General features: G+C 34.2%; 1 protein-coding gene across 1 annotated transcript in view; it reads right to left on the bottom strand.

Moving 5' to 3' along the window:
• Window positions 1-1350: 1350 nt before the first annotated feature.
• COL5A2 (collagen type V alpha 2 chain) overlaps window positions 1351-14081 on the bottom strand; it is a 142524-nt gene continuing 129793 nt past the window's right edge. The window contains exons 46-54 of the mRNA XM_007464981.1: window positions 13405-13512; window positions 12789-12842; window positions 10359-10466; window positions 9914-9967; window positions 8767-8874; window positions 6573-6864; window positions 4766-4953; window positions 2501-2740; window positions 1351-1812 (exon numbers count right to left, since the gene is read on the bottom strand). Of these exons, the coding sequence (XP_007465043.1) occupies window positions 1666-1812; window positions 2501-2740; window positions 4766-4953; window positions 6573-6864; window positions 8767-8874; window positions 9914-9967; window positions 10359-10466; window positions 12789-12842; window positions 13405-13512 (1299 nt within the window). The 3' untranslated portion in view covers window positions 1351-1665. The remainder of the gene's footprint in view (window positions 1813-2500; window positions 2741-4765; window positions 4954-6572; window positions 6865-8766; window positions 8875-9913; window positions 9968-10358; window positions 10467-12788; window positions 12843-13404; window positions 13513-14081) is intronic.

The raw sequence follows: 14081 nt of genomic DNA, 5'->3' as shown, positions 1-14081 counted from the left end.
GCTATTTGTTGTCTTACCTTTTAAACAAATGGCAAACAAAGAATACCACAACACCTAACTTTTCACTACTGAAAATGAAATGGATCTAGTATGTTCAAAGGAATTCCACGAAACGAAAACCATTGACATGACAAAAGCATGCATTTAATTCAATGCTTTGCAGAGATACATCACTAAAGTTGTGTGCATGGCTTGTCCTTTGGGATGGTCCCAGCTGTTTATTTTTAAAGAAAAAATAAAAATGGAGCCAACAATGCAATTAAGGAAAAAAAATCCTTGAGACATAAGGGGACCTACATGTTCTAGTCTAAGAAACATGCAAGTATTACAAAACATTCCAGATACAGTATGACAGATGAACAGTGAACAGGCACTGGAACAATGCTCCTTCTTTCAGAAACGGGAAGTGTAACAGTTATGTTTTCACAAATGGTATTGATGAAACCATCTTTATTTTTAAAGAATTTTATAGAAGGAATTTTAGCACCATCATTAAAGGAAAAATCATAATACACTTTAGCCCTGCCTATCTCCAGTCTTGGAATAATCACAGAAGCATAGCACCTTTTAGTATCTAAAATATAAACAAGACTAGTAAGTCCATCCCAGCTTGTAGAGATGAGGTAGCTCATGCTAAGAAATGTTGGGTCATTTTTCCTATGAGAGTTCAAAGGCCAAATGTTCTAATTCCAATCATCAGATTTGATTAGAATCAGCTCCACAACTCTGAGTTTCTAAATCTTTTTCTTCATTATAGGCCTCAGGAAGATGAGATTGTACATGTCGAAGACTCTCAACTTTGGGTCCTGAACATTTGTTTTTAAAGTTATGTGGAAATTATTTAGCATTCTATGTTTTCTTAGACAAGGAAGTTCAAACGTATTCAACGGTATACTCATTTAACTTCTACCTATATTGATAGATTGAGTTAAGAGGGAAAGGTAGCTTTAAAATTGAATGAGAAAGAAGTCTAGATTCACCACACTTTACAAAAATTTAGGATTACTTATTTTTCAGAAATTCCATTGAATATATACTATTTTAACATTCCATTTAAGACAGTGAGAAACTGATATGTTTTTCATGGTTCCCTTTAAAGAGTCTCCATGTTAGTTATACAATAGCAAGACATGCATGTGGGTTTCAATCACAAGGATAAACATTTTGCTTTCATTTTTAATTGATAATCTGGAAATGAGAGGTCACAAAAGGGCACTACTTTCTATTTTTCCAACTGCAGCCACGTGAAATAAACATGTGTTGTGGTTTTACATACCCCACTCTTTAAGCTATCTGCCAGGAAGAAAGATTTTCTTATAAATACTAAGCAATTTTGTCATTACATTGAAATAAATGGAAGAAAATGGAGATTTATTTATTCAAACAGTTTACTTTCTTTAAAGGTTGTCATAGTCATGGATCATCTTAAACCTAAACTGCTTATTGAAAAATATTTTAAATCAATTAAAACTTGAGGATTGTAAGTAAAATAAATATTCCGAAGGATAAGGAGGCCAGGCACTTAAGACCATATATACAATGCTGATGCAGGATCAGCCATTACTTCAAGAGTCTCAGGATCAGCTTCAAACAGTCAAGTCCTGTGAATGGTGGTGGTCATTGAGGGTCGGGGTGGTGCTCATTGTTGATATATCTCGGCTTGCTTCACACAAAACAAACTGGCCCAACTTCGATGCCAAATTCTTGGTCTGTACTGCCGACATCCACAGGGGCAAGATCTATAATGGGCAAGCGTGCCACATTCTGTGTTCTATATTCAAAGATGGTCTTGCCCACATTTCCATTTCGTTTCTGGAATTAAATGGTACAACGGGTTAACAGCATATACAAATTACTCCAAAGATTTTGGACAGCAACTTCCAAGCCAGTTTTTATAAGGTAAAAGCAATGATTTTTAGAGCACTATTTAAAAGTAAGAGCGCTGCTAACATGAAGTGAGATACTGGCATAACTGGCAGGCATTTCTCTCATTCTTTAAATTGAGAAAATGACCTTTATTCTTTTGCAGCTTCCCAAATGGTCACTAACAATATAAATTATGAAAGCCTTCTTGATTTTCACAAGTGAAACCATAATTCATCATTAACTATTTTCCTTTTTTGTATCTAGATATGCAAGGGGGGAGACATATAAATCAGTGAAAAATAATATAAGGTAACTCAGATTGATTACATATTTTAGAATCAGGAAATCATAAGCATGGAATTGAGATTAAATAAACTAAGTAACTTGCAGGAGAACCAAAGTGAGTTTGCAAAAGAGCTGCAAGGATCCAGTCCTTTATTGTCTTGTATTAAAACCTCTACCGCTATTTCACGTACTAACACACATTCAAATTTACCCTAAGGAACAACTATAAACAAACTGCTGTTGTGTTTATATACAGGGTAAAATTGCCCCCACCTCTAGTGCCAGGGCAGTATTTTTAACAAAATGATTTTTTTCTTCAACCAGATCAATATGGATCAAAAGTACTTACAGAGCAAGTATCATGAAGAACTACGTATCTGAATCTAACGTTTCCCTCTGCTTTGATTTCTAAGTCATTTGACCCTTTGAGAACCACAGCTTTCTTGAAGTTCTTAGCTTGATCATCCATGTATCCTACACTGTTTTTACAGATGTAAGTAATGTTCTGGGAGGCTTCTTTCGATAAAAGGCGCAAGAAGGTCATTTGTGTAATGGCTGCATTAGGTGACTGGTGGTCTCCATAAACAAACTAGAAAAACAAAAAGAGTCTTTGTTATATGTGTCTAACCCTCTTGAGTTCTTATGGTTGGGCTAATAAAATTGGCACAAGACAGATTAACAGGAGAAAAAGAAACAACTTTAAATCAGGACACAGAGGTCTCATAGAAATGGGACCTAAGAAGTGGCCAAAGCAGGCAGCTTTTATACTTTTTAAACAAAAAAAACCAAAAAAACAATAAAACAATAAATTTGAGAGGAATTGACAGGACAAAGAAACCTAGGTTTGGGTAGTATGTAATTGGTAAGGAATTTAAAGTTTAGGCTTGGGTAGTAAATTAATAAGGAAGTAACAAGGTTTGTTTATACAGGCTTCTTGGCTCTAAATTCCCTGTCTCTGATGATAAAAATGTCTTTCTGTCCCCCAGTACATGGACAGCACCTTTCACAAGATAGATTTATTTCCTGCTTTCGGGGAGACAAAGAGCAGGGTCAAAGTGTCCCTCTTGCATCAACAGTTACTTAAATAACTTTAATTCAAAAAAATCAACATGCCACTGAATCATATTTTGGAGCGGCCTGTCCTGGGCCCCAATATATGTAATACTGATTAGTTTTATAGTGGGGTGTGTGTGTGTGTGTGTGTGTGTGTATTGATTTCAGACAAATTAATTTTGAAGAGTATTACTTCTTTTGAAGAGTATTATTCTTTCATATAAGATATTATACTTATATACATAAAAATATCTTAAAATTTCTATGAATATTCACAAATAAGAAGCTTTGTCCTTACTACCCCAAACAAGTGGTGATGAAGCCAAAGCTAATTATAACTCACCAGAGAAAGTTTAAGTATTTTTAAATTTGCTTCTCTATTTGGTTAAAAAAAATCTTGAATATTACTTTTTAGAAGAAGTTATATACTTGGGCATAGGTTTGGATATTCAATCATGTAGCAAAAATAACTCACTGTTTTTATTGTTAATTATAATAAGAATTAGGACTTAACTATTGGTATAAAATCTTTTTTAACCCGACTGTTATATACTTGTAGGAAATATGAAGTACGAGTTTTCCATTAGCTAAAACAAATAATCAAAAATAACTTCCTACAGGATATTTCCTACCCATCTTCTACTTTGAGCTTTACTTTCAATGCTCCTATATGAGCTTTTTACATAATACGCTGACTAAATTACATTTCACTTAGGTATATTTAAATTAAAATTTTTTCCTTTTCATTAAATAATGGTTGATTCTAGTATATCCTGCATATACCCATAATGCCCTCCTACTATGTTTATTATGAACAGGAGTTCTGAGAAAAGGTCAGAAGCAGAGTTGAGAAGAAAATTTCAGAGTTAGGCTGCCATAAAGAGATCTGAAATAGAATTAGAATCTAAACACTGGACCATGAAAGAAACATAGAGAGGACTAGACTCAGAAAAATATCAATACAATTTACATAATCATAAAAATGCCTTAAGTTTAAATAATACTAAAAGGTTTGCAAAGTGATTCAATCATTAAAAATAATATTATAGTAATCATCTAATATTTATCCATAACTTACCAAATACTAGACACTATATTAAGCATCTTATATACACACAGAAACTATGAGATAAATATTATTGCCCTCACTTTAAAATGGCAAAACTGAAGTTCCAAAAGGTTAAGTGACTTCCTAAGGTCCCAAAGTTAGTAAGACATCCAGGTATGAGTCACCTAGGTCTCCTGACGCTAAATATACTTCCTGTCTTCCAACTATGGCAAGGTCCCTTCAACTCTACTCCACAGTCAGTGTCATATGCATTAAAGGAGCTAATATGAAAAAATAATTACTTTTGTACATTCCATCAATGGGAAAATTATCATTCAAAATTTATGTTAATTTAATTCATAGTAATGTTTATGCAATGATACTGCAATTGTAACTAATGAGAATATATCACTTCAAAATAAACCCAGTCAAAAAATAATAGCACAGTCCTAAATAAATACAATAAATAATGACAAGCAATGAATACAATTTTAAGTTAACATATTAAGTTACCTGAGATCCTCTATTCATATCAAGACCATACCAAACAGGCTTATTATCAGGAGATTTGCTGGCCCACCAGGTTTTACGTGGTACACTGGATGGGTTTGCTGAAATACATGTTTCTCCTGTTTCCATGTTGCAGTAAACTTTGATTGCATCTTCAACAGATCCCTGGTTAGGATCAATCCAGTATTCACCTATTTTCCAAAATAAAAATATTTGCTAAATAAAAAGAATTTTAAACATGATTGTGAGTCTCTAAAAGAATTAACAGACGGCTTGAAAATATGAAGTCATTGATTAAGGACTCTTTGAAGAAAGAATCACAGTTAAAGAAACACTCTGCAGCTAAGGAAAAAGTAACTGTTATGCATTTAGGCCCTTTCTACATGCCAGGCACCTTGCCAAAAGGTGCCTAAGCCTCAAAACACAAATGTGAAGAAAATATCATTATACCCATTTTACAAATGAGAAACTATACCAAAAAGAGAGAGTCCACAGTAAGTAAGCAGCTTTGCCGAAATGAACGTGTTCCCACTTAATTTGTAAAGCCAATATTTTAAAACAAATAATAATGGAATGTAATAAAATAATGTATTCAAAACTATGAATAAGGTAAGTAAACGAGTCAAACTACAATTAGAATGCTATGAATTATCTCACTGGCCTTATTTAGAATTGATCTTCTCATGTAGAAGAGATCCTTGAAGCAGGCTATACCAAGATAGTGCTTGGTGCTAGAGATACAGTCAGTAAACACACAAATGAATAAATTTTTGTGCATATATGTCTATGTACACATCTGTGTGTATATTTTGTACATATATAAAATATATGCAGATATATTACATGTATATTTATATATGTATATATAACTATATACCATTTATATAATAGTATATGTAATATATGTATAAAATATATAAATATATGTATGTATATATAAAACGTATGTATAAAATATATAAATATATGTATGTATATATAAAGTATATATATAAACTATGTATGAAAAACTGCATTTTAAATGAAATGAAGGGGCATTTATTTGGTGGTGGGATGTAAGGTATAGAGTTAGTAATCGAATTGCCTATTTTACAAAGATAACAATTTTAGCTATCCCTGTCAATATCACTTCAAAGTTAACTGAAACTCTTAAGCATTTCATAGCTCATTCCTATGGCCTAGGATCTTTCTTTTCCAGGTCTTATTAGATTAATCAAAATGATAGAATTTTGCAAACTTCAGGCATGGTATATACAACTAGAGAAAAAGACTATTTAATTCCAAAATATTTTATAACATAACTATAACATAATCCTGCAGCAGAGATTACTGAAGTGTGATTTGTAGAACAGTAAATGACATGAAAGGAATTCCATATTCGAATAAATTTGGGAAATAAAATGTATACTTTATTCTACTCTTGATGATCCAACTATATGTTAGCATATTAAATCCCTGAGAATTACTAAGGTAACCAAATATATTTAACCTTGCTTAAGCAAGTATTTTGGACATTTATATCACCACAAAATTATCAATATTTTAAGACTTCTGGATGGAAATGGAACTACCACCGTGAAACTGGATCATGAATAGGCTACGTCCTCTCTTAAAGCGCTTAGCTTCTCACGCCCTAATTTTTCATATCTTTGGCCATCCCCACCACTAAACCACAAACTCTGTGACTGTCCACCATTTTATCTCCTGTGTCTATCACTAAATAGAGAGTAAATAAAATATTTTGGAATGCATTGGAGAATTACACATCAGAAGCAATGAGCTTTGCTCAAAGGGGCAGCTGTCTACTCACCGCTCTGCTTTGCAGAATGGCAAAGCTTTAAGTCATCACAAGTTCGGGCTGGGTGCTTTCTAGAGCCATCAGGGCTGCGCATGGTTTCGATCTGACTACTGAGTGACTTCAGGGTAGCATGCACCCCTGGGTCCGTTTTGTTTTTGTCATCAGGAGCTGCCTGATCTTCAGTAAACTCTGGAAGTGGATCTGGCATGCTCTCATCATAGTGCCCCATGATATCCCCAAGAGCAGCTGTAAGGTGGCCAGGGGGACCCGGAGGGCCAGGGGGACCAGGCTCGCCAGGAGGACCCTAATTTAAAAAAATTGGAAATACATTTAACACATTTTTTTGGTTTTTGTTTTTCTATTGGACGCAAAGGCATTGATGGGACTTGGTGCAGACAGAGTTACAATGCAACACCCCAATGTGATGGTACTTGGGAGATCTGAGACTCATGCCCTTTTTAAACTAGATGGTTCTGGCCTGCGAACCTGTAACATTCCAAGGGTGAGAAATGATGCATAATTGCTTTTCAGACAACATATCTGCAAGTTGGCATCTGAGGTAAATAAAGAGCAAAGCACAAAATATTTGCTTTGATGTTTACCCTTGAAGATGCAATACATTTTATGTTAAGAATATATAGATATGCACACTCATTTCCAAACTATTCTGGGCAAGGCACAACTAAGGTGTTTTAAAAGGATTTATGGACAGAAGCTGAATGAGGATATGCAGAGGAGTTGTGGGTGCTAGTTCTATAAGACTACACATCAACGCCAAGGAAATACACACAAGAAACACCCGCAAGAGAATTTCCCCATATTCCCAAATAAGGGGGAAAGCACAGGAAGTCTTTCTATGTGCATTAGTTAGTGTGTAGATCAAAATCCTCTCTATACTAAACAAAACTGGAGGAAGTTCTCTTTGCCCTTTTTGTTAGCAAAAAATAGTTGTCTTACTTTTTTTGGCCAAACAAGAACTGCTAGAGCAAAAGGGAGATAAGCACAAAAATTGGCAGAGGCTAGAAAAGTGGATCCTCTCTATTAATTTCCTTCTGCATTTTCTCAAGGAAGAACTCAGCAACTTGAGAGAATTAACCAACAACCTGAAGATATGTGTGGTCCCCATCTCTCGTGGGGAGTACAGTCCTGGCAGGTAGAAGGCTGGAGTTCTGTTACTGGCTCCGCCACTTGTTACATTGCTCTGGAAAGTTGCACCAACCTATAGTGCAAACATTTCCTCACCGTCAAGAGACTGTTAAATCTGTGTTGCTTTTTCTTTCTTTAAGATCATATCATGATTCCATACATCCCTTTATGCTAATCTCAGGGGAGGAGATTTGTTTTCTATCAAGGACCACTAAGACACAAGATGAAGTCAATCGAGAGCCACGTAAGTCAGAGGTATTCCAATTCTGTGGCTGTTTTCCATTTAAAGATAGGGAAATAAACAAATAGAAAATATTCCTCTTGACGACCACAGGAAATGTAAAGCTATTCTTCCCACGTAATAAGTAATAAATATTTGGCTTAATGGTATTGACAATAAAGGGCAGAGACAGAATAAGAAAAGGAAAATAAAACCAAAGAGGAAGAAACACGAGGGAGGGATGCATAAACTCATATACACACATGCACATATATACATGCAAGCATGGCAGATAGAGGAGACTTTCTCAAAGTTTGTCTTCTAAGAAGCCAAAGTCAAACTAAAGCAATTTTTATAGCTTTACATAATCCTCAAGTCAATACTACTGAAATATTTTATTAAAAGTTTTCATTGAAATCCTTTCTGAATTTCATTTTCAGTAAATAACTCTTTGATTTCATAGGCTTCACTTTCCAGCATTTTCATGAATGAATGCATTCATCAAATCTCACATTTAGGCTATTGCCTTTTAAAGCAAAGCAACATTTCCATAACTCTAATTATAATACAGTCATAACTTACTATTTGCTTTCATTGATATCACATGAAGTCAAGGCCTAGATAGCTTGGACTCTGATTTTATATACTCTGAATAATCTGTATTAAAATGTTTGAAATAACTACTTATACAGACAAGCTCTTATGTGACTTTCAGACTTGTTTTCAGGGTTCCCTGAAGTCTTTTGTCCATCATGCTGCATAGACATTCCTTAGACAGAATCCAAGCTATGAGAATCAACAGAATCAATCAATCACTTGCATACAAATCTGTGATTTTACCTCAGGGCCTGCTTCTCCGACACTGCCTCGTACACCAGGAGGCCCGATGGGCCCAAGTGGCCCAGGGTTTCCTTCTTTACCTGAAGGACCAACTGGGCCTGGAGGACCCTGTAAGCAACAAAGACTGCATTTTAGATTCTAGGAAGAAAATCTTTACAATACCTTTCTCTGATCAAAGAACTATTTCTTTATGGAATTATCAGAGAGATTTTTCATATTCATTTTCCTAATGACTAATAAATGGAGTTCTAGCACTTTCTAATGTTTATACTTCATCACACATGAATTTTCCACCATCCATGCAAGGTAAAAGACCAGTGTCAATTAAAAACATTAATGGACTAGTCATCTACTTTTACTGGTAGGCAATGTTTCATCAAATTTCATGTATTGTACACCTAACTAGAAATTCAATTAAGTAGGAGTAAGAAAATGACAGAAGGAGTGTCTGATATAAATTAAATTTGTGCGCCTATAACCCAGTATCTCATCACATCCTAGTAATTTTGATACTGTTCTCAATTTTATGTGTGATTTGTTTGCACTGTATTTACATACAGAAATACACTAAATACACTGTATTTAGATGCAGAATTTTTTTCTAATGATTTTCCTAAGTAATTATGTGTGCTAATTGTCTTACGGCATTAATGACCTATTAGAGGCAGCATTAATACTAATGTAGAATTTCTATAAGCTTCAAATATTGGTTTCATTTTATGATTTGCTTCTTAGTTAGCCTTATGCCAACCATTTCTGAGGAACTATTACAATTACTTAAGGGAAAAAAATAAATACAGCTTCAAAATCTATCTCCACTTCATGGTAAATCCTATTATGTGATTTCAAAGAGTACAATTAAATGGAAGTTTCAATAAACACAGAGTAAGAAAATGAACTAACAGATGAGTATATCCACCCTAGATAAGAGATTTTAATGTGGGCCCATGAAGTAATATGTCATATTTCAGGATATTTCTACTTAAAGGTAAATGCTGAATGGTTTGTCTCATATGTTTGCTGCCAACTTCAGAGAACCTAGGCCAGCTCCAACTACAGTACCATGAAAATGATACTGAAGCACTAACAGTATGCCAGCAGGAGCATTATTATTTACATCTGCAGCTTATTAAGTTTTGTTACTTACTCTTGGGCCAAATGGTCCTGGGATTCCAGCACTGCCTTGTTCACCATTGGGACCCTTAGTAGGAAAAAATAATGATGCCAAAATATTTATATCCTATGTTTTACCGTTCTTAGCTTTTTCAAATGTCCTGTCATTGACTTTAGCAACATAAACTACTTTCATAAAGTCATCAACCTCTATAATGTTTCATGAGTTGACCAATACTAAAGACAACTGTAGGAGTAATGGTGCATATATCCTTTTGCTTTATTTCTTTCCTACAAAATTACAGCAAATATATGAACAATTATATTGGATAGCTAGGTAATTAGTTATTCATTGAGATATTCTTTGAAATGAAAATAAGATACAAAAAATCCCCATCCATTTTATAGACAAATGTTCATGTCAAGATACTTGTGTATTCTCACATGCAGGGCAAATAATACTTAAAGGGATAACTTACAGGAGGTCCAGGAAGACCCTGAAGACCAGTAAAGCCTCTGTGACCCTTCTGACCTCGGTCACCTCGGTCTCCATGATCACCTTTATCACCTCGAGGTCCTTGGGGTCCCTAGAAATAGGGTCATAGCATGGATATTGCCTGTTGAGACTACAATTTACTACAATTTTACTTTGTGTAATTGTATTTGCTACAATTTTGAGTACTATATTTTATATGAACTAATATATTTACTTATCTAAATAGTATTAGGCCTAGGAATTTTTGTCTATTTTTCTCAAGGAATGAAGGCAATCGTTAAAATCATAAGATATATAATAATGCTTTCTTAAAGATTCAGTTTTTTTATGTTTATCCTACATTCAGACTAAAATGAGGTATTTTAAAGTTTGATCTAGCCTATCTGAGACATTTTCCAAAGATTATATTTCACATATTTAGCTGATATCATTATGTAAAAATACTGCCACCGTATATAGATTCTTTTAAATTAAAACGTGAGTTCTTATTTACTTATGTTACTTCTAAGAATAAAATGTTTATTAAATTTGCATATGCAGATAAACTAAATAGATATGAGCTGGGACTATGTTAAGAAATTGGCCATATTTGAAAGTTGCAGAGGGAGCAGATCTTAAAAGTTCTACCACAAGAAAATAAAATTTGCAACTATGTGGGATTATAGATGTTAACTAAACTTACTGTGGTAATCATTTCACAATATACACCTATATCAAATCATTATGACCTTAAACAAGTACAGTGTTATATGTCAATTACAGCTCAATAAAACTGGTGGAAAAATAAGAAATTGGCAAAAACTTGTTTGAACAAATGAAAGAGGAATATCATCATTGAGCCACTCTCTTCTAAAGAAAACACAAAGAACTCTATGTTATCCTCATATCTGCAATATCTGTACCCAAATCAATCAACCCTGATCCTGAGAAACTAAAGAAAAAGCAATAGTTGAGAATCTAATTGTGGGACGGAAGCTACACCAAGAACTGAAAATTATCTGATCAATCTTTTTTTTTTTTCCTGTGGTACGCGTGCCTCTCACTGTTGTGGCCTCTCCCGTTGCTCCAGACGCGCAGGCTCAGCGGCCATGGCTCACGGGCCCAGCCGCTCTGCGGCATGTGGGATCTTCCCGGACCAGGGCACGAACTGGTGTCTCCTGAATCGGCAGGCGGACTCTCAACCACTGCACCACCAGGGAAGCCCTATCTGATTGATCTTATCAGTCACAGACGACTTCTTTGTTTGTAAAAGTCTCGGGTAGTAAAGGCAGCTCCAAGGGTCTAGTGGTTCACAGTAAACTGACAAGTAACACAGGGTCACCTACTACAGGGAAAGCTTCTGTTGTCTTTAAAGTTTTTCTAAAAGAGAATTGAAATTCTATCAATCTGACTTTGGAGAATGGAAGATACTATCAAATAGACTGGCTCTCAGGTTAACTTTTCCCTTATTAGTTTTTTGTTCTTATTTTGTTTGGTTCTTATTTTTTAAATTGGATATCCTAATTGTCAAACAGTACGAGAATCTTTTTTATAATAAAAACAAGACTAGACCTCAGTAACTTTTACATATTGTATGAAACAATGTAAATTTAAATACTAAAATCAGTTTGAATGTTTTTATAATGTCAGAAAGGTTATTTTATTTTAGGGATGCCCCCAAATTTCATAATTAAAATAAACTAAACCAGAAAGCACCTATTTAAATTATTAACTAGAGTTCATTTAATCATGGAAAACCAATTGTAACTGGTTAGAAAACCATTAACTTGACATGCCATGTAACTATAAAATCTTCTCCAGCCTAGCTCAAATCAAAGCTGAGAATGATGATTTAATAATAGGTCATAATTTTAAGGCGATAATTGTTCTTTGTGAATATAGATATTGATATTGAATACAGATATTGATTTATATAATGGGTGTGAAAGAAACATGACCCATTAGACTGCCTGTAAGAGATGATTCACTCATGGTAAGACATCAATATAATAATCATTAACCTCGAAGCAATTGCAAAGAGCAAAAAAATCAGAACATGGTCAGGGCAGTTGAAAATAAAATATATTTGAATAGTACTTTTCAAGTTTACAAAGAGCTTTCAAACCCATTTTCCTATGTAATTTTTAGAAAATCTCAGAGAATGGCACTATTTCTCCTGTTATTTTGGGAGAAAATTGTGACTATAAAAGTCTTAATTGATTATTGAAATAATTTGTAGTTAAATTCAGAGGAGCTATATTAACATTATAAAAACAAATATAAACTCCTGGGTATCATTTTAAATCAACATTTTGTTCAAAGCTTGAAGAATATGGTAATTTTCGCTTATGAGTCTTAAATTGTACTTCTTCTTTGGGAGTATATTTTACGTAAGAACACATATATTTTTTAAAAAAAACAAGAGAGAACTTACAAGTAAGCCACGTTTCCCAGCTCGACCAGGTGGTCCAATAGGACCCCGAGAACCCTAGAAGAAATTTTCACAGATATTAATACAAAAATATGGATGTATTACATAGACATAGAATTCAAGAATATATGTTTGTAGTTGAATACTTATATATGTGTATGTGTGTATCTAAGTGTATAGTTCTATGGCTAATTAATTAAAACCAGGCTGAAGTCCCTAGGTATAAGAATGTGCTCACTATAACCCCAATGACATTTCTATGGTCAATTTTATCAATGGTCTTCACTGAATGAAGTTCACCTTAGTTGTTTACATAAGACATTACTTGCTTAAATGTAACATGATACATACTTATTACATTTCCTGTAAACAACAACATTTTTAGATGATGAAAGTCAAAGCATCAGGATTTTTGAATACCTATTACCTATAGAATACCTATTACCTATTAGAAATCAAATTTTTAAGACTAAAAAAATTAATTCCAAATTGACTGTTTATCATTCTTTGTTTAGAGTCCTTAATCAAACACACATGTCATTGAATGCAGGCATATATGTAGCTCATAATACAGTATGTTGATGTTTATAACTGTCACTGTGAAACTGACTCTCCTTACCGGATCTCCTCTTTGTCCTGCATCTCCTGGGGCACCAACGGGACCGGGAGTTCCAGGGGCACCCTGAGAGCCTGGCAGACCTGCAGGCCCAGGGTCTCCACGATCACCCTGACAAGAAAACCATGATATTATCTTTTTAATATTAATTCTAAAGCAGCCGTATTCTATATGCTCATGCTATTCATGAGAAGGAAAAATATAACTTTTTAAAACATATTTATTATTTTACTAATATTTTACTTAAATATTTTAACTATATTTGGTTATTAATAAATCAAACTGAAAAGAATGAGATATTTTCCCCCAATTTCATCCCTCCCCTCACTCTCACCCTATTATTGCCATAGTCAAGATTGCTGGACTATAGGAGTGGTCACCTCCAGAATTAAGCATGTTTCTTAGACCAATAAGCCTTCTAACTGGGGTATCCGTGCACTTGGTATAAACAAAAACTTTCCAAAGAGTGTAAAAACAGGGGAAATTCTAAGGAAACCACTTTCCAGATTTTCACCTTCATATGTGTTCTTTCAGAAAACTGACTTGGAGCATCCTTCCCTACTTCCTCTTTAATAATCACCCTTCTCCCATTTTATGAAATAAAAGCAGATATCATACAATCTGCAATCCTATTATGCTGCAGTGCTTCGAAGAATAAACACCACTGGGCATCAAACTAA

This window comes from Lipotes vexillifer, unplaced genomic scaffold (assembly GCF_000442215.2).
Source record: "Lipotes vexillifer unplaced genomic scaffold, Lipotes_vexillifer_v1.1 scaffold903, whole genome shotgun sequence".
Classification (NCBI taxonomy): domain Eukaryota; kingdom Metazoa; phylum Chordata; class Mammalia; order Artiodactyla; family Lipotidae; genus Lipotes; species Lipotes vexillifer.
This window is presented reverse-complemented; position numbering and strand designations above follow the sequence as displayed.